We start from the raw sequence: 20451 nt of genomic DNA on the forward strand, positions 1-20451 counted from the left end.
TCTAAGTTTTTAACAAAAAATATTGAAAAAAAAAAAATAAAAAACCATTCTTCATAATGTCAAAAAGATCGTTAAATTGACTCTGGTATCTTCCCCTCCTTTTTCTGTACCTCTCTCTCTCTCTCTCTCACTAAATGTTGCTTCATAACAAGGCTATAGCCAAGGCACCCAAAGCGGCACCAATTGGAGCAGCCATACGTGCACTACCACCATTAGCAGTTGAAGTTGAAGTTGATGTTGATGTTGAAGCAGCTGTATTCCGTGTTGCGGAAGAGCCTGTAGCTGAAGATGCAGAGTGAGAATCTGAAGCGGCACCACTACTACCACCATTAGCAGCACCAGCAGCTTCTATTCTTGTGTACCATGGAATATTGGTGGCATAGCTCTCCAACTCGGCTATGCTTAATGATGGATTATCCAACAAAGTGGTATATGAGTCGTCGGTATATGTTAATACTTGAGTAGCTATTGTTGACAATACTGCAGGAACTCCTTGCGCAGTGGCAAAGTATTTAACATAATCAGTCTTGTGAGCCTGGTAGTCTCCAACTAATGCAGTGAAAAAGTCAATATCCGACTGATCTGCTGCTGCTGAAACTGATGTGACGAGTAATGCAACTAATGCTGTAACTGATACTCTCATGGCTCTCTTTTTTATTTTATTTATGTGTATGTGTTTAGGGGGTGGGGAGCAAGAAAAGCAAGGAAATCAGCGAAATAAGCAAATAAGCAAATAAACAAGTATATAATGGAAAGACCCTCTTTTCTTCCAATAGTCAAAAATTTCTTTACAAAAAAAGAAAAGAAAAGAAAAAAAAAGAAGGTGAAAAGATTAGTCTAACTCAGTTTTCTCGAGGATTGAGCAAAGATATTTATATCTCGAATCTTTCAAATCCACTTTTATAAAAAGAAGCTTTAGTTGGAGTTTTTTAACCTACATTGAAATTTTGGATAGTACAGAAATTGTTGATAAAGGGTGGGGGGACATTATTGTTAATATGCAGTACCACCGGTACAGTTACCCGATTCGGTAAAAAGCTTTGTATTTTTAAACTGAGCTTGACTTTAACTACCACACTAGCAAATCACTTTGAAGCTGCGATTTTTCCGAGACTGTAACATCAGAGCAGTTGTGTATACAGCCCACATTCTTGGTAAACTCTGACTCTTTGGGGTAATATCATAGTTGTGTAGCCATAAAGATATATATACTATTGGGTGTTTTTTTCAGTTGAGGCAATTTAGCAGTAGAAATCAACGACATTTGAATATATACATATACATATCCGATGTAAATGTAAAACGACGTCATCATCAACGGTATAACTAAATAAAGAAATAGTGAAATTCTAGTAGAAGATTAAATGATACCATCTGTACCACACATACACAAGCATACAAAATGACTAAACCTGTGTATTTTTCCAAGAGTTCTTCAATGACAAGGAATAAAATATTATTTGTTCTTTTTTTAAGTAATCAAACCCGTCCGTTGACAAGATTTGCTCATAAGGTTTAGAGTAAAAAAGGTTTGAAATCGACGTTTATTGTTTGACGTATATGTGCAAGAGGAAGGAAAATGTAATACTCATACTAAAATGTAGCTCAAATGTTCAATATCGTATATACTATTGTCTCTGAAAAAAAAAACTAATAAATTCAGATATGACTTACCTGACGATACTAATACTGGCCCGGGAGAGTTCTTACCCAACATATTTAAAACTTTCATCCACGATATTTGTGTGTGTGTGTGTGTGTATGTGTGTGTTTATGTGTTTAATGCCTGTGTTCTTCGTGCTAAATTCTCTAATGATTACCATTGATTAGACTCATCATTCATTGTAAGAGTATATCTTCTCTGACTGCTTGAGTAGCGAAATTGCTGCAAAAAAAAAAAGAAAAAGGGCTAAATATTTTTGTTTGTACTTTGGAAAAAATAAATCGCCTAATTAGTAAACTGTTAATTTCCAAAAAAGGTATTAGCATCCTAATTAGGAAGTAGAAAAAAAAAAGAACAAAAAGGGTATTTTCCATCAGATATATACAAATATTGTCACCATTTTGGAATTCCCCCTTCCACATCCACCTCCACCTCCACATCCCGCAAATGTTGATTTCAAACTTCACCATCATTGTCTTTGAAAGACGAGGTGGGTTAATTCTCCAGGATGTTTTTAGTAGAAAAAGTATCTCATCTCAAGTTTCTTTAATAGTCAAGTACTCTAAGGTCAAAATTACAGCACATATTACTCTACATCAATCATGCCCTCGGCTTGAGGAAGAAAAAAATTACAAGAAAAGGAGGGAAAGTAAACTTGTTTGGCTTGTAAGACTATCGACTAAACTGAGTCTTCTTTTATCCATTGCAAGATCAGATAAAAACACTGTTGTAGTGGATATTATCTAACTGAACTGTCATATTACTACAAAGTAAGCTTTTGAAATCTTCTAAAGAAAGGAAGACGTTAAGCCTACTTTTAAAAGGTATCCAAAAAAAAATGATTTAATAGAATCAACACGTTAAAAGAAAAAGATTCAGATAATCTACCTAAGCTTTCTGAGTCATTGGATCAAACACATTTTCTTTTTTTTTTTTATTTTATTTTTTTTTATTTTTTTCATAAATCGTTTGTAAGTTTAAGTTTTTAGCTCCCTATTGAGCAGATCGGTGTAAGTTTGTAAACTTATCTCCCTTTGCTATTTGAAACTGGGCTCAAGATCACTCGAGGATCTAAAAGCTCTTTATATTGCTATGGAACGTAGTGAGTGTTTGAGGCATCGTTTCCTGTGAAAAAACCCCATTTTTTTTATAAAAAAGAAACAGTTTTCTTAAAAGATACTCAAATGTAAGAAGATTGTCGGAGATAAAATGGAAAACAAACTAACTTTACTTTCATTCTAGTTTGAGTTACTTTGTTTTCTCAATAAGCCTTTATAGTATTCATAGATTTTGTTTAGAAAATGTCTAACATCTATTACAAATAAGCCTTTTTCCGACCTTCAGGAAGTAAACGCCATGAAACAGTTGTATATTGAGAGACTGGTGCATAACTTCCACACTCAACAAAAGACAGTGAAACTGAAGAACCCAGGCGGGACAAAATAGAAACAAGTTTAACTAAAAAAGAAAAAAATTTAAAAAAAAAAGGAATAATTTGACAATTTTTTTGCAAAAAGCCTCCTCTCAGAAAAAGAACAGGCTACATTTGTCTGTTCGGCACTCGTCAAAGGATTGGTACCACCTTTTGTTGACGCCAAAACAAAGCTTACATGACTTATTTTATTGGATGTAAAGAGGTTTCAATCGAAGAAGTGAGACAAAATATATATATACTTTTATAATTGACAGTTATTAAGGTACCAATGATTCATTTTGGTAGATATGCCAAGAAAACTTTTATGCCCGTAATTTTTAGAGTGGGGAGTTACAAGAGCAAAAATATGTAAGTGCTCTATTTTAATCATGAATTGCAAAAAAAAATGGTTACCCGCATTAAAGGCTTATAACTGCTAATTTCCGACTTACTCCTAAAGACAATACTTATCCACAGTAAAATAAGAAAAGACAAAGATGAACAGAAACGGAAGAAGAAGCTGTAAAATAGAAGCCACGTTTTTTTTGGTCGTTCTCTCTCTCTTTCTCCCCCCCCCCCCCTACCATCAGCCTTTCTCTCTCTTCCTTCTAAATACACACAAATCTCCTCAGTCCGCCATAGAGCTACAACACCTATATAATAAAAAATGTCAAACACCGAGCATACTGAGTGATGTAGACTATCGAGCAAAGCGAGATAGTCTATATCTACTCTCTCCATCTACACTCTCTATAGACTGTCTCGCTTTGCTCGATAGTCTATACTTTTTCTTACCTAGAAGCAGCAGAATTAAGGATGTTGCGTAAGGTCTTAGAAGTAATAGGGGGTAGCTCAGCAAATACAATGAATCCTAATGAATTGGTCAAAATTATACATTACCAACTAAATAGTTCTATTTAAATAAAAAAAAACAGAAGCCTCCTCTTCTCTCTTTAGGTTATCCAGGTAACTAAAACGATTCAATGCTTACAACAAAAGTAAACCAGCAATTGCAGCTAACAATTCAATGCTTATAACAAAAGTAAACCAGCAATTGCAGCTAATGATCCAGCACCAGAAACTCCAGCAATATTAGCACCATCTTTGGATTTGTGTGTTTTTGTTTTAGTTGAGGTCGACTCGGATGTAGAAGATTTAGACTCGGTGCTAGAAGACGAACCTTTAGTAGAAACTTCAGAACCTGATGAAGAATCAGCAGCTTGGATAGCAACAAAAACAGTCGACAAAGCTAAGATAACGGAGGTGAATTTCATTTTCTTTTCTTGATTAGTATATATATATATGTGTGTGTGAGTACTTCAATATGAATAACACGCTAGAACTAAGCTGGAACACCAAGAGGAATATAGAATGAACTTGAAAAGCAGAAAGAGTAGATGGGAAAGTAGGAAAAGTTGATAACTTTAAGAAAGTTATCCTCCTATTTATATCCTTTTTTTTAAAAAAAAATTGCCAATCACACCCACTCCTATACCCACACCCATTCCTCCTTCTTCTTCTTTTTCATACACACTTTATTCTTGAGCATTTAATGCCTGATTAATTTCCAAAATGAATTGCACAAAAGAATCGAGTTTGATATTGACATGCATGAGCGCTAATTGATCTATTTTCTACGCCATTTCCTATTTCCAAAATCGACCCAATGGAAACAAAGATAATGCTTAATATTCTGTCTCCTTCCATCTTCACACGTAAGGTAATATCAGTTGGCTAAAAAGATGGTGGCCTCTCTTGATGTACTATTGGAGTTACTCATTTTTAGTTGCTCTGCAAAATAAAAAAAAATAAAAAAAGAAAACTGTAGAGTGCAAACAATTTATTTTGCATCAATGGAATTTGGCAACTTCAAACGTCACTAGTAAGGTCATGGAAAGATTTGCTGAGTCATAATTCTTGAACCACTTCAATTACAATTTGCAGGAGCGTAAATTGATTGCAATGTATGTAAATCTCATGACTCTATTGTACCATCATACATAAGATATGCCTGTAGGTTAGAACATAATTGGATTGTACTTAAACTGTAGTTCTTGCATAAGTTTCTTTTATGTAGTGTGTCGAAACAATGTTTGAAACTAGTATCAACCCAAATTGGGACGTGACTTCACAAGGAAAACCAATTGAGCCACATATACACGCCAATTCCTCTTAATGGAAAGCAACGCAAACCTTATGTCTTGATTGGGAATAATCAGGTTAGGTCTTATTTGCTCCTATTTTCACAAAAAAAACAACTTTGATGTAATAAAACAAACTCTCTACATTTTTTTTAGGGGGGAGGAGGGAAGAGGGGGGGGGAGAGGATAAGCAGTTGTTCTTTGTTACACTAATATTAGGCACAAGAGGTCAAGGTAAATCCCATCCATCCATACACTTTAGCACGAAGCAAGCAAGCAAACAAAGGCAATAAATAAATAAAGACCGCAATAACAGCAATAACAGCAATGACAACAGCGACCAAAAAAAAATAAGTAGACATTTTTTGTGCTTTAACACTTTACTCAGTATTCTAAAACTGTTAGATATGTTCTATATGGAGTGCCCCCCTTCTCTCTCTCTCTCTATTTCTCTCTCTCGCGTCTTCTCCTGTCATCGCCCCTTTGTCTCTCTCTCTCTCTCTTTTTTTCTCTCTCTCGCTTCTTCTCCTGTCATCGCCCCTTTGTCTCTCTCCTATTTATATCCGGGCTTTCTAAATTGGTCGATTTCGCCATCCACAAAATAGGCAGTTTTGAAAAGAGAGTTTGATTCCTATATTACAATCGTATATTACCTGACAAGGCTTAAAAATACATAGTGTTTTTAGCTCCTATCTTTTTTTTGGTTTTTTTATATGTATATCTATCTATATTCTTCTTTCCGGACTATCCTTGGAATGCACCGGCTGCAAAACATAAATTTCTTCTCGTGAAATGAACCTTGAAAACTGGAGTCTTTTTGGTGAAAAAGGCTGTCATATGGTCACTAGTTGCAATAACATCTCTTCGACTCACTTGTTGCTGCTGCTGCTGTTGTTGTTGTTGTTGTTGTTGTTGCTGCTGCTGCTGTTGCTGTTGTTGCTGCTGCTGTTGTTGCTGTTGTTGTGGCGGTGGTGCTGGTTGCTGTAATTGCAGGGGCTGTTGTTGATGTTGTTGCTGAGCTTTGCTCTCCTCTGTAGTTGAAGATTCTCCGTTCGCGGTCGTATTGGTGACATTGACCAATGCTTCAGGTTCGGGTCCAGAATCATTTGTGTTCTTTCTCACATCCCATATTCGAACACTACAATCCCCTGAACCACTAACCAAGACACCACCATCATGGGAAAATGCGAGCGAGTAAATGGATGATCGACCATGCCCCTTCATTGTTTTCAATCTTCTTCCGGTGCCTATATCCCACAAATTAACCACATTATCGTCTCCTGCACTAGCCAACCATCTTCCGTCTGGTGATATTGCAAGACAGTTGACTGCATTGGTATGACCCATGAATATCCGAACGCAGTGACCAGTACGAACATCCCACATTCGACATGTTTTATCACTCGATCCAGTAAACACATAATTCGAATTGGGATGGAATTCGGCACAATCAACATCGTTGATATGGCCGGCAAAGATCCGGAGTGGGTAGATGTGGTCTGTAGCCCATAATCTCGCAGTCTGATCATGGGAAGTAGTGACGAAATAATGACCTAGTGGTGAGAATTTGACATCCCATACTGGTTGATTGTGGCCCTTGTATGCGACTAACGCCGTGAACGTATCCAATGACCAGAGTCTCACTGTCTTGTCCTCCGAACACGTAATGAGAAACTTGTTATCTGGAGAAAAAGAAATTCCATATACGGGTCCGCTATGACCAATAAGCTTACGACAATTATCGGAATATTGATGCATCTTACGGTCCTTTTTAAGACCCGATGGTAACGGTTTGCCATCTAGACTCCATATTTTAACATAACTGCCTTGGAACCCCGCGGCAACCATTGTGGAATCTTCATTGAATGCGATACATGTCATATCGTTGTTAGTATTGTGGAAAGTATACATACAAACACTAGGTGAGCTTGCTTGTAGTGCGCCTAATCTAATTTTTGACCTTGAATCTTCAACTTGCATGATTAATTTTTTGATATCTGTCGAGTCCTTCATTGGTAATGGTATTGAATCCTTTGATGGAGAATCTGCATCTGGCTTAACCATTTCTTGAAATTCTTCACTTAAAGTCTTTCCGTTCACAGGTTCGATTTTTTCATCTTTAATTTTGAGTTCTGCTTCTACTTCCTTGGCGACTTCTGGGTCCAAAGGAAATTTTCCCAACTTCACCTCTTTTTCGCTGTTGAATTGTTCCAACTCGTTTGTATCTGCTATGTATTCAGATATACCTTCTTCCGAATTAGCTTCACCTTCTTGATCGATTTTATCTGGTCTATTTTTGGAGATAACTGGGTCTAAGTATTGGTTAATTATACGAATCAAAATTGACCCACCAACTGCTTCGTTCTCATGAAGAAAATATAGCAACAAATTCAACGAGGTTTTAGAAACCAAAATCCTATATCGATATTTTCTATAAGCCTCTGCAATACTGTTCTCCTTAAGATGTTCAGGTAATGACAATCCAGCAAATTTTTTTACTTCAATTCCATGTAATATCAAATGATCAGACTTGTATTTATCAAAAAATTCCTTTGCCTTGACACCAAACCCTTTAGTGATCAACTCCAAAAAGCAATGAATAAACAAAGGGTATAGCACACGTGACAATTCGGGCTTATACAAATCCAATGAGGACTCAACCCATTTTCTCAACATAGAGTACGCAGTAAAATACAGGTCTGGATCATTTTCAATTCTCGTCCTATTTTCCAAGGCTCTCAATTGTTTCAAATCGGCTTCCTTTGATAAGCGGATTTCTCTATTTTTAGTTTCTTGCAATTCACGTTCGATCCTTATTTGCTTTTCTCGCAATTCACGCAATTCTTTTTCATTTTTGGATAGTTTGTCTTTTAAATCTTTTTGAGCATCCAACTCGCTAGGTGCTGCGAGCAAAGTAGTATTCGGGGAGATCGGTGCTACAGCAGGGGTAGGTGTACTTGTACTTTCCAATCTCAACATTGACTCTGTTCGATGATACCCCTTCTTATTCAAATATTCAAGCACTATTCGATTCAAATCTGCTTGTGAATATTGCGGCTGGTTTGCTCGCACTTGCTGTTGCTGCTGCTGGTGCTGCTGGTGCTGCTGGTGCTGGTGCTGTTGTTGCTGCTGGTGTTGCTGTTGTTGCTGTTGTTGTTGTTGTTGTTGTTGTTGTTGTTGTTGTTGTTGTTGTTGCTGTTGTTGTTGCTGTTGTTGCTGTTGTTGTGATGGTGGTGGTGCCGGGCGCGGAGCTGTCTGTGGAGTTGACTTTGATGTTCCTGCCGCTGCTACTGATTGGAGTGGCCGTTGCTGTGAAAGGACTCCTTGGGCAGCTGATGCTGCATCTCCGACTTTTTGCTGATCCGGTTTGTTATCTGCCGCCATGGTAAGTGATTGATACAAAGACGATCGGCTCGATTGAAGAGCTAGCTTGGATTTACAACCTATTTGCTTTCCTTTTCCTTCACTTGTTTGAAAATTGAAAATTGAAAATTCTTGTGAGCATTTAACTGTGCTACCAGTTGTTGATAGAATAAGAGAAACTATAGTTGATGAGTCGAGTCTTTGAATTATTATCAATTGAGTTTATACAATGAAGGATTTGTATAGAGAGCTTTCGAGGCGTAGATACTTGGACACTATCGAGCAATACTATCGAGCGATACTATCGAGCGATACTATCGAGCAGAGCGAGATAGTGTCGATAGTGTCGATAGTGTTGATGTAATCAGTACTGCTCCACTATCGAGCGATACTATCGAGCGATACTATCGAGCGATACTATCGAGCAGAGCGAGATAGTGTCGATAGTGTCGATAGTGTTGATGTAATCAGTACTGCTCCACTATCGAGCGATACTATCGAGCGATACTATCGAGCAGAGCGAGATAGTGGAGAACACTAGCTGCAACCTTTAATCTAGTATCGGTGTAGTCAGTACTGCTCCACTATCGAGCAATACTATCGAGCAGAGCGAGATAGTGTCGATAGTGTTGCTAGTGTCAATGTAATCAGTACTGCTTTACAATCTCGCTCTGCTCGATAGTGTCGATAGTGTCGGTGTAGTCAGTACTGCTCCACTATCGAGCGATACTATCTCGCTCTGCTCGATAGTGTCGGTAGTGTCGGTGTAATCAGTATTGCTCCACTATCGAGCTATACTATCTCGCTCTGCTCGATAGTGTCGATAGTGTCGATAGTGTCAATACTGTTGTTTCTCCTTTTTGCACCTTTTTCAATCAAAACTAAACAATATATATCGTTTCAACGTTAAAAAAAATTCTGTTTTCAATACCAAACTCTTGTCATCAATTATAATAAGAATCTCTCAAGCATATACACAAATCATGTATAATCTCAAGAGTTGAGAATAGTATCAGCTCTGTTAATGTTTTACAAAGACTAATTTTGATGATATATGAGGCTAGAGGATTACTAGCCTTAGGATTAGTTTTTCACAGAGACCATTCATGAGGGGGTACGAAATTCCCAGAAATTGGGCGAATGGTCTAGTGGTATGATTCTTCGTTTGGGTATTCTCTTGTAAATCCTGAGCATAAATTTCGAAGAGGCCCTGGGTTCGATTCCCAGTTCGCCCCAATTTTTTTGCAACACCTATCGACACTATCGAGCAGGGCGAGATAGTGGAGCACACTAGATGCTACTGAATCTATCGACTCTATCGACACTATCTCGCTCTGCTCGATCGTGGAGCACATTGACTAGTTACGACACTATCTCTCTCTGCTCGGTAGTGGAGCACACTAGCTGCCACCGACTATCGAGCAGAGCGAATTAGTGTTGTAAAAAACTAGTGAGTGTTGCTCCACTATCGAATGACACTGACTAATGACACTACCAAGCAGAGCGAGATAGTGTAGTAGCACTTAGTAGACACTATAGAGAAACACTATCGAGCAGAGCGAGATAGTGTTGTAACAAGCTACTGAATGTTGCTCCACTATCTTGCTCTGCTCGATAGTGTTGAACGATTAATACTGCAGACTGCTCTACTAGCTCGCTTTGCTCCATAGTGTCTACTACATACTGCTCCACTAGCTCGCTTCGCTCCCTAGTGTCTACTACATACTGCTCCACTAGCTCGCTTCGCTCCCTAGTGTCGCTACTCGCTTCTCTCTGCGCGATAGTGCCTTTAAAAAAAACAAACATAAACATTGATTAGTTTATATTCACTTTATTAAACTTTACTTCATTTACATGACGACTGTATCAGCAAAGACTATACAAAGCGATTTAGATGATCTCACAAGCCAGAATTACTCTATCCTAACTGCAATTGAAGATGTCCAAAGTGCACATGTACTGGACCCTAGAAATATTGAAAAGAGTCTTGAACATTGGAAAAGCGTTTTTACGCGTTTAACCTCTCGTTATGAGGAAAGAGCTCTACGAGAAGAATTTTTAAGAAAAGTGTCATCTTTGAATATAGATCAGTTATTGAACGCGACTGAGGAAGGGAAGCAAACACTCAAACAGGAAATAACGCTAATAGAGCAAAATTTCAATACTCTTGAGTCTGAAAAGGAAAAAAAGTTGCAACAAGTGAAAAATTTGAGTGCAACAGTAAGCTCATTGTATCAAGAGTTTCAACTGAAACAGAGAGATATTAAGGATAGTATAGACGAAGCTGAAAAATTGGAGAAGGAAGTCGATCAATTGATGAGTGATGATTTTGCCGATAAAGAAGTATTGGAATTCGTGATAGACGCGGATGTTGTTGAAGATTTGGACATTTTGCCATGGCAAGTAAATCCTCGTGAAAAAGTAGAGATGGAGGATAAAGTGAAACGGATTGAAATGGATATCGAGGACACTGAAAATCGATATATTGAAGAAAAGAGGAAACTAGAAATACTTGATGACAAGGTGACCCAATTGCAATATTCATTAGAAGGAAAGCAGCCTATCAATAGTAAATTACACAAGCTCACTTTGTGGTGTAAAGAAATGAATCAGATATTGATGAAATTAGGAGGTTTGGAAAAAATCGACTTGACGGTGAATAACCGAAATGAATATCGATTAAAACTAGCGACTAAAGAAAAGGAGGTGGCGGCACTGCTTACAAAAAACCTAATTATTGATGGCATATCTCAGGGTAATGACTTTATTTCGAGACTCAAGCAGATGGATGATGACGAAAAGCGGATTTTGATTGCTCTGAAGATAAGGGAAAAACTCTGTAGTTAGATGAGCTGGAAAAAAGGTTAAACTAATGTAATCTTACGCGTTGCTTGTTCTATTGTAAACTGAAACTATTTAAAGAGAGACACTATCGAGCAGAGCGAGATAGTATCCCTCGAGTGTGAAACTAGTAAGTGCCACTAGTAAGTGCCATAAGTGCCACTAGTAAGTGCCATAAGTGCCACTAGTAAGTGCCATAAGTGCCACTAGTAAGTGCCATAAGTGCCACTAGTAAGTGCCATAAGTGCCACTAGTAAGTGCCATAAGTGCCACTAGTAAGTGCCATAAGTGCCACTAGTCAATGCTGTTCCACTATCTCGCTTTGCTCGATAGTGGAGGTTTGTCGCTTTGCTCGATACTTTCACTAGTGTATCATTATGCCTTTCAACAGATCGGCGCAAATGGTTTAGTGGTAAAATCCAACGTTGCCATCGTTGGGCCCCCGGTTCGATTCCGGGTTTGCGCAACTTAATTTTATTTTTTTTTACAAGTTTTTCAGTAACTGTGGCTGTTCCTTTTTCCCGAGGCTACTTATTGGGAGCCCTTGTATGGTCAATGGTCCACTTCAAGAGAGTAAGTTGATATATCCACAACCTTTAGTACAAACCAAGTAAAGTTCTTATAATCTCTACCTATTCCCCGTGGTCGGAGTTGGAAAGGCTTGACATTTTTCGTCGTTTAAAATTTAGCCTTGTTCTATTTTATTTTTCCTCCCCCCCCCACAATCTCTCTTTATCTCTATCTCTTTTCTTATCACCAAGTTTTATAGTTGTAGGAAATTTCAAGTGATGTTATTGTATAAACTTGTCTTTATAGCATGCTGCTATGTTGGTGCATTGACCATACCAAGAAATGACCAAATTGTGGTAATTGAGAATCTGCCAGTTTCTAGAGAAGAAGGGGCATCGGTAGCACGTACATTAGTACATAGAGAATCATTAGTTAATGTCAATACAATTAAAACCATAAGGACACAGACAAAAGAAGGACCAGGACCAAAAAATGTACAGGTACCCGTTTCATCAATGGAGTACTATGCTGATTGTGACGGCGATGGCGATCCGTACTGGTTAGTAATTGATGTTGGTGGACCTAATCAAAATATTGTAAAAGGATCACCATTTTCATTCACGATAAGAGATGGCGATCATCCAGATTGGGATGAGGTGTCTGAGGAATACCCTGGGAAAAGAAAAGGTTCAAATGCAGGATCTCCTAGAGTCCAATTGTTTGGAAAATTAGAGTATATCAATTTTTTGAATCCATTTGATCCTAAACGAGTATTATTGGAGAAATGCTTTCTTGAAAGACACCCAGATGCTGCAATGTGGTTGCCTGGTAATGTAGTGTCTCCGCATAAATCCCATTGGGTGAAGATAAAAGTGGAAAGCGTATACATGATTGGAGGGTTCGGCGATATTGCATACCTTGGTGAGTTGACTGGGGACGAGTACCATTCAGCAAAGATCATTGATCCACAGGATGGTGATGATGAGAATGTGAATGAGAATGAGAATGAGAAGAAGTTGGTCTTTTAATTCTATTCTATTAAAATAAATATTCTACAGACTTGCACTAGGTTAGGTTAAGTTAGGTTAAGTTTTTGTTCACCCTTCCTTTTTGCTTCTCTCTCTGCCTTTGTTTCTTCTTCTCCCAAAACTTTTCAGCTTCAAAAACTGCATTCAACGCTTTCCCCATTGTATCATGATCAGTCATCAAGCCAACATGAGCACAACTACTTGCAAATTTACCTACAATTTGACCAGTTCCACTCAGCTTATCGTAATATTTAAATCCTTTCTTTTCGGGCATTAACCATTTTTGATGTATCACACCATCTCCATGACCATAAAAAAATTCATAATAATTACCATTCTTGATGTCTTCTCTCAGTCTAACTATAGATCCTCTCACTGATGGGATAGTGTTACCATATACTATTGCCATTGGTGGATATTCTGCTTCTAATTCGGGATTATATTCAAGTGAAAGCACGTATCTTTTAGTCGCCTTTAATGTTTCCGATAGGTACCTATATGCTTCAGCAAAGCTGAGTGAATAATGGTCATCATCTTGGGGAAGAGCAGAAGCAGTACTCTCCCTACTGCTTGGTGGTGAAATATTTGAGCATGAAGGTGAGGTTGCTTTTTTCTTCAATGATGACGATCTATATATTTTGGTGATTGTAGTTCCAATCTGGTTGATATTGATGGTTGGGAAAGATAACGTACTCGATGAGGAGAGTAGAGAGGATGGCGGTGAGCCACTCGAAACAGCAGATGCTGAATTATTAGCAGCTGCTTCTGCAGCAATTTTCCTCTTTTTAGCCACCAACGGGTTTAAATTGTACTCGACCCAATTATCAGGGTCAAAATAATCTATCTTGTAATTCTCCTTTGTGTCCTTATTGTAAAAAACCTCTCCGCTTAATGGTAAAAAGATAAAACTAGATCGCATCATAAAATTCGTCTCATAGGTCAAGATCTTATCTGATAATATAACTGAATCACCAAACCTTATTGGGCCCAATATATTCAAGCACTCACTTGGTGATCCAACATAAATGACGGATCGAAATAATTTGGGATTTCTTTGTAATGCTCCATGCACCATTAACCCTCCCATTGAATGAGCAATAACTAATGTAGGTTTGCCTGTTAGTTTGTATATTTCCTCCAAAAACTTTTCAATCTTATGCGAGACGTAATCACCGCTTAATCTCCAATCGTATCCAAACTCTTGGATATTGACATTAGGGTTAGCGTCTAGTTTATTAATAAGTTTCTTACATATATCAACTGGACCAACGTTTTTCAATACCCCATCGGGATAAATCTTGTCTTCTGCATTTAGTTCATCTTCTTTATTTGGACCTAAAAGGAGATTTATTTTTCTCAAATTAAACCCTGCTTTTATCGGTATCCAAACTCTTTTTTTTGTACTTGTGTCTCTTAGGATGGAACCTCTATACCCTCCCATAACCACTATGTTGCCATCAATTCTATCATAAATTGTTTCATAATCATGTAGTTCCCCCTTTTTCTTATGGGGTATTATTTCATTAACATTTGCTGAAATGGAATGCTTTATGGCTTTTAATCTACCAGCATCGGTTCCTTTGAAATCTCTAAAGTAGTTTTCGTCATCTAACGTACTTATGGTCTGTTGTCTCTCTAGTTTCAAGTCTACTTCTCGTCGTAATCTTTTCAAGTCCTCACTATTGATATTGTTGTTATTATTGTTGTTATTGTTTCCAACAAATGGGACATCAATTTTAAAATTCTGCAATTGTTTAGTTAAGTTATGCTTAATAGTTTCGAGTCCCCCAAACGGCAATGCAAACGAAAACACCTTTTGTGACTGGTTATAGTTTTTCATTTTGGAGTGTGAAAAAGAACCATCGCTGACTTTAATTTGCTGATCTTCGGTTGATAAATTTGGGTCAGCTACTGGATGCTCTCTATTAGATTGTTGTTTGGTTTCTTGATGGATGTTGGAGATGGATTCACCACCAACTATCGACTCAGCATCAGCTCTAGAGAGTCTTCTATCAACGGGTGGCCGCTCTTCAATCTCGGGTACAAAGTTTTTGACCTGATGCTCCAGCCACATCTCCTCCTCCTCCATATCCTCCATATCCTCCTCCTCCTCCTCTTCCTCGTCACTCAGGTTTTCAAACCCGCCAAACCTGCCATCACGGTTGTCAGTGTCACCAGCGTCACCAGCGTCAAACCCGTCACCACCTTCATCATCAAGAAAAGATATTTCATCTCCAATAGTAGGAGGTGTATCTATGCTATTTTGGGGCAGCAACAAAACTTTTTCCTCCTCAACAGTTCCCTTAACAGCTCCTTCAACCGTACCTTCTTCCTCTTCTTTCCTCATCAGTCCAGCCGAAATTAATGTCAATTGCAGTGGTCTTATCAAAGTTTTCTCTTCTTCTCGGATTTTGCATTTTCCACCCCCAAATTTGGAAACACAAAATAAACGCATTATTTTTTTTCAACTGCCTAAGAAAAAAAATAAAATAACGGTAAAGCGTTTTTCCGTCGGCTGAGATGGAAATGATTAGCAGATCAAAACTATACTATAATAGATGTTGCGGGTCAGATTACAATTCTACCGCGTGGCGATACTAGTGAGCGTGACAACACTAGTGAGCGTAGCGAGCTAGTAGAGCAGGAAGAGTAGAAAGTAGTTAGATTACAATTCTACCGCGTGGCGATACTAGTGAGCGTAGCGAGCTAGTGGAGCAGGAGGAGTAGAAAGTAGTTAAATTACAATTCTACCACCTCTTTTTTTGGTTATGTGGGTTTTACAGATGAAAGAAAAAGTGTAGAGTGGATGGAGAAACGCATTTGTCTGTTTTAGTAGCAAGACATTTCGAAAATTGCAATGTTTCTGGGGGTACCTTCATGTCTATGTCTAAAGGATACCAAATTATAAGCCCTTTTTTTTTCGCGCTAAATCAGATTTCGGCTTTATAGCCACATTGGCTCTATATTTGAAAGGGCGACACTAGTGAGCGTAGCGAGCTAGTGGAGCAGGAGCAAGTAAAAAGTAGTAAGTAGGCGACACTAGTGAGCGTAGCGAGCTAGTGGAGCAGGAGCAAGTAGAAAGTAGTAAGTAGGCGACACTAGCTCGCTTTGCTCCCTAGTAGAGCAGGAGCAAGTAAAAAGTAATAAGTAGGCGACACTAGCTCGCTTTGCTCCCTAGTGGAGCAGGAGCAAGTAGAAAGTAGTTAGTAGCGGAGCAGTAGAGAGTCTTATTTTTGATACATTTGCACGATGAATAACTTTTCCTCTAAATTAGAGAAGGGTTTAATGCATAACTTTACCTCTAGGTTAGAGAAGGATAGTGCCACTAAGAAATGTTGCTCCACTATCTCGCTCTGCTTGATAGTGTCGGATAGTGCCGCTAAGAAATGTTGCTCCACTAACTCGCTCTGCTCGATAGTGTCGGATAGTGCCACTAAAAGTGTTGCTCCACTATCTCGCTCTGCTCGATAGTGGTGTGTCGCATCACGAGACATTTAGCAAGGAAAACATACCGGTTTGATTGTGCACAATAAAAAACCAGAAAAGCCCAGGAATATGCAATAATTACCTCATTATACGACATTTTCCTCAAAAATAAATGACATGGAGTTAAAAATCAAAAGTTGTCATGTCAAATAGGGTTGGACTGTAATTATAGTTTCATAACTAAAAGATTCGGCGCAGACTCTCTTATATATAAAATAACCACTAAAATAGTTAGATCCAGATTTAGATTTTATGGGGTAAGAATTGAATAGTAGTTACATGACAAGTGGGTCAAGGGGGAAATCACGTCATTCAAGTCAAAATGAACTACAAAGAAAATGGGGTTACTGGTAAAGCGCGTGGAAGGGAGTGTTAATTGTAGGAAGGACCCCCTAATGATGTCAATGAAACCTGTCACCTGTCAAATTCAGATACGAGAATGTCGCAAACACAAAATCTTAATCCATTTTTTTTCTTTCCTTTCTTCCGAAAGTTTGGAGAGAAGCCAATATCAAACAAAACACTCCAAATTTCAACGTCAATTGGGTCCATTGGATATTGCTCGTATCTTGATTAGTATGGAAAAATCACCATAACTAAAAGTAAAAAGAAGAAAATAAATCAAAGCAAGAAAAAAGCAAAAAGGGAAGAAGAAGATATTACCCCCCTAAAGAGGTATCAATGAGGAAAGCTACGAGTGTGTATATGTTTGTATGAGTTGTATGAGTGTGTATATGTTTGTATGAGTTGTATGAGTGTGTATATGTTTGTATGAGTTGAATGAGTTGTATGAGTGTGTATATTGTATGAGTTGTATGAGTGTGCTCCACTATCTCGCTCTGCTCGATAGTGTCGTTCGCCTTTGCTTCGTCCTACAAGTTAGAGGAAGAAAAGAAAAAAAAAACAAAAAAAACTCCTTTAAATGCAAACAAATATTTGTCAATTTTCATTTACTACATAATCAAACTGTTAATAGTAGGCTTTTTAGAAACGTGCGGTTCCGAAGCTGTTGAGGATGCTATAGACGTAAACTGCAGCTGCAGCTGCAGTTGCGTCGAGGGAGGAGGTTGGTCAATCAACGAGATATAGATAGATCTTTTCTTCACGCCCTCCATCGTTTCGGCTTGCTGTACTGTCTCTTGAGATGTAACAGGTGTACACTTATCTCCTCCTCTATTTACCGTTACACCCGAATAGACATCTTTGTTATTTGTAGCTTGACTTTCCTGAGATATATCTTGCAGAGATGCAAGATTAGGATTTTGCCCATCTGGTTGAATTCGTGGTGTGGTATATAAACTCGGTGAGGCCGCTCGAGGTACTGACATGTTTTCCATTGTATCATCTTTCTTGACAATGGAGGTGATTGTTATTCCAGCGGCAGCGATTGGTTCTTCCTTTTTATCCTCTTCATCCTCATCAATCATCATAAAATCATTATCTTGAGGAGGGTGTGGTGGTGGTGGTGGTGGTGGTTGTGTGATCTCCTTCACCTCATTATCAGTATTCAACACCCCCTTTAACCAACTACTCTTAAACTCTCGTTTCACATCAGGCGAATCTTGACTATGCAAGTTTGCCGCTTGATTAGTATGAGTCTCCTCATCATTACTGGCATTATTGTTTGCAATGAATGTCGAATTCTCCTCAGATATGCTACTATTAGCTGGATGTAAATGCATTGGCAAATTCTTGTACGCAACTAATCCGAAACTATCTCTATGACTTCCCTGACTTTGACTTGATGAAGTATTAGACAGTATTGAAAAATGCAGAGACATAGGTGATTTTATGGACATTGATGATGTTGAAGAATTGGAACTGGACATTGTAGAAGTATTTGCTGAATGACCAACAGCCGAGTTCTTGGAGGTGTTGAGATTGTTATTACTGTTATTGTTATTACTGTTGTAGTTATTGCTGTTATTGCTGTTATTGCTGCTGCTGATGCTGCTGCTGATGCTGCTGCTGTTGTTGCTGCTGTTGTTGCTGTTGTTGTTGTTGTTGTTGTTGTTGTTGTTGTTGTTGTGCATATGATACGGTGAACTATGTGAAAAACCATTGAGATGATGAGGATGAATGTGAGGTAGTGGCGGTGGATGCTGATGACAAAGTGTAGTAGTACTATTATTGTTATTATTATTATTAATGTTATTGTTGTTGTTGTTGTTGTTGTTATTGTTACTATTACTATTATTCTTCGTCGGAGCATTATATGAAGAATAGAATAATGGAGAGAGTGGACTTGCCAAGTTTGGAGTTAATGAAGCAACGGAAGATGCTGATTTTGGTGGTGGTGGTGGCGGTGGGAATTGTAGACCTAAATTGTTTCTAAAACTACCATTATTTCTGTAATTGTAATGAACATCATTTAACGAGGGAGATTTTGATAATGGTACTGCTGATATACCCATTGTTGCTGGAGCATGTGCACCAGCTGAACCAGCAGCAGCTGCAGTTCCAGTTGAAGTAGCTAAAGAGTCATCAGATCCAAAAGTAGAATGTTGCAATGCTAATGGTTGTGGTCTCTTCTTCGGCTTGAATGAGTGGCTAGGCAATTTAAGTTCCTCTTCTTTATCACTATTGTGTTGTTCTTTTGGAGATACTGGTGCATTCTGTTCATCAAGTCGATGAAGTATTGGTGGCAATGGTGGTAATGGTTTTTGATACAGAGGTGGAATAGGCTGCTGCTGCTGCTGTTGTTGTTGTTGTTGTTGTTGTTGTTGTTGTTGTGTGTAGATATAAGATGATGATGCTTGAGGGTAGATGCTTTGCTGATGATAGGGCGGCAACAGTTGTGCAGAGTGATTTTGATTAGTGGCTGTAGTGGTTGGCTGCTGCCTGAAAACATAATGTTGCCGGTAGGAATCTGCTGGAATTGTGGTTAATTGGTGGTGGTGATGATGTTGCTGGTGCTGGTGCTGGTGCTGATGTTGTTGCTGATGTTGTTGCTGGTGTTGTTGCTGTTGTTGTTGTTGTTGCTGTTGCTGTTGCTGTTGGTATTGCAACGCAAGGGCTAAGTCGGTTTTTCTCTGCTGTTGCTGCTTCATCTTCTTTATCAGCTTGGATCGTTCAATTAACAACTTGCTATCACTATTATCTTTTGTTAAATAAGTTTCATAAGCATGTACTGTTTGTTTATGTTGTCTTAAATTATCTAATCTCAGGAAATTCTTACAGCAATAAGGGCAAGTAAACGGTCTTTCTCCTGTATGTTTTCTTTTATGACGAGCTAAATGCTCACTTCTTGTAAAGGACATGCTACAACCCAGATATCCGGTACACTGGAAGACTCTTCCCTTGCTCGACCTTTTATTCTTCAGTTTCCCCTGACTGGCAGATGTTGTATAATTATTATTATTTAACTTTAACGACAAAGAAGAACTTCTAATGCTAGTATTAGCATTAGTATTAGGAGTAGTAGTTAGCACAGATGGTGCTGTTGAAGAAGAAAGTGCAGACTCCTTTGAAGAGGAGGACGAAAGTGTTGATTGTGTCGCATTTGTCAACGTTGGAGTAAGCGCAGGTAACGAAGTTGTTAGTGAAGTTGGTGTTGATATTGAAGGAGCTCTTAATGCTGGGAGTGAATAGATACTCTGTGAAGAAGTTATCGGCGGTGGTGGTGGTAAACCGTCTCTAGTAGTTGTTTTTGATGCAGCAGCAGCTTCTGAAGTCAATGGCGGTAACTTTGGGGGAATAGGAGGTAATGGCTGCTGGTGTACCAGCAGCAGCAGCAGCAGCAGCAGCAGCAGTTGTATCGGATAATGTGCACTTGAAGGTTGTGACATATAAGGTGGTGATATTTCACAGCGACAATTATGTTAACCACAACACACGGGGTTTGAAGAAATTTCTTTGAGTGAAAACTCTGGTGAAAACTCTGGTGAAAACTCTGGTGAAAACTCTGGTGGAATCTCTGGTGGAATCTCTGGTGAAATCTCTGGTGAAATCTCTATTGGTGAAAATCCTTTTGGTGAGAATCCTTTTGGTAAAATCTCTTTGGTA

General features: G+C 38.5%; 7 protein-coding genes across 7 annotated transcripts; 2 read left to right on the forward strand and 5 right to left on the reverse strand. All coding sequences in view use genetic code 12, as the record gives it.

Moving 5' to 3' along the window:
• Positions 1 to 142: 142 nt before the first annotated feature.
• Positions 143 to 643, reverse strand: RBR2 (putative lipase; the record flags this gene model as incomplete). Its single annotated transcript, XM_049323875.1, has 1 exon — positions 143 to 643. The coding sequence occupies one exon, from the start codon at positions 641 to 643 to the stop codon at positions 143 to 145; it is 501 nt and encodes a 166-aa protein (XP_049180325.1).
• A 3465-nt stretch (positions 644 to 4108) lies between these two features.
• Positions 4109 to 4351, reverse strand: RBR1 (Rbr1p; the record flags this gene model as incomplete). Its single annotated transcript, XM_049323876.1, has 1 exon — positions 4109 to 4351. The coding sequence occupies one exon, from the start codon at positions 4349 to 4351 to the stop codon at positions 4109 to 4111; it is 243 nt and encodes an 80-aa protein (XP_049180326.1).
• Positions 4352 to 5962: 1611 nt separating this feature from the next.
• On the reverse strand, positions 5963 to 8602 carry KGF56_002627 (chromatin modification protein; the record flags this gene model as incomplete). The annotated part of the gene is made up of 1 exon (XM_049323877.1): positions 5963 to 8602. One exon carries the CDS (start codon positions 8600 to 8602, stop codon positions 5963 to 5965), a length of 2640 nt encoding a protein of 879 aa, XP_049180327.1.
• Positions 8603 to 10435: 1833 nt separating this feature from the next.
• On the forward strand, positions 10436 to 11428 carry KGF56_002628 (uncharacterized protein; the record flags this gene model as incomplete). The annotated part of the gene is made up of 1 exon (XM_049323878.1): positions 10436 to 11428. One exon carries the CDS (start codon positions 10436 to 10438, stop codon positions 11426 to 11428), a length of 993 nt encoding a protein of 330 aa, XP_049180328.1.
• Positions 11429 to 12210: 782 nt separating this feature from the next.
• On the forward strand, positions 12211 to 12960 carry KGF56_002629 (CREG family protein; the record flags this gene model as incomplete). The annotated part of the gene is made up of 1 exon (XM_049323879.1): positions 12211 to 12960. One exon carries the CDS (start codon positions 12211 to 12213, stop codon positions 12958 to 12960), a length of 750 nt encoding a protein of 249 aa, XP_049180329.1.
• A 52-nt stretch (positions 12961 to 13012) lies between these two features.
• Positions 13013 to 15415, reverse strand: KGF56_002630 (uncharacterized protein; the record flags this gene model as incomplete). The annotated part of the gene is made up of 1 exon (XM_049323880.1): positions 13013 to 15415. One exon carries the CDS (start codon positions 15413 to 15415, stop codon positions 13013 to 13015), a length of 2403 nt encoding a protein of 800 aa, XP_049180330.1.
• Positions 15416 to 17399: 1984 nt separating this feature from the next.
• KGF56_002631 (C2H2-type zinc finger protein) lies at positions 17400 to 20234 on the reverse strand (the record flags this gene model as incomplete). Its single annotated transcript, XM_049323881.1, has 1 exon — positions 17400 to 20234. The coding sequence occupies one exon, from the start codon at positions 20232 to 20234 to the stop codon at positions 17400 to 17402; it is 2835 nt and encodes a 944-aa protein (XP_049180331.1).
• Positions 20235 to 20451: the final 217 nt, after the last annotated feature.

The sequence above is a fragment of the Candida oxycetoniae genome, assembly GCF_023343755.2.
Source record: "Candida oxycetoniae strain CBS 10844 chromosome Unknown scaffold59, whole genome shotgun sequence".
NCBI lineage: Eukaryota > Fungi > Ascomycota > Pichiomycetes > Serinales > Debaryomycetaceae > Lodderomyces > Lodderomyces oxycetoniae.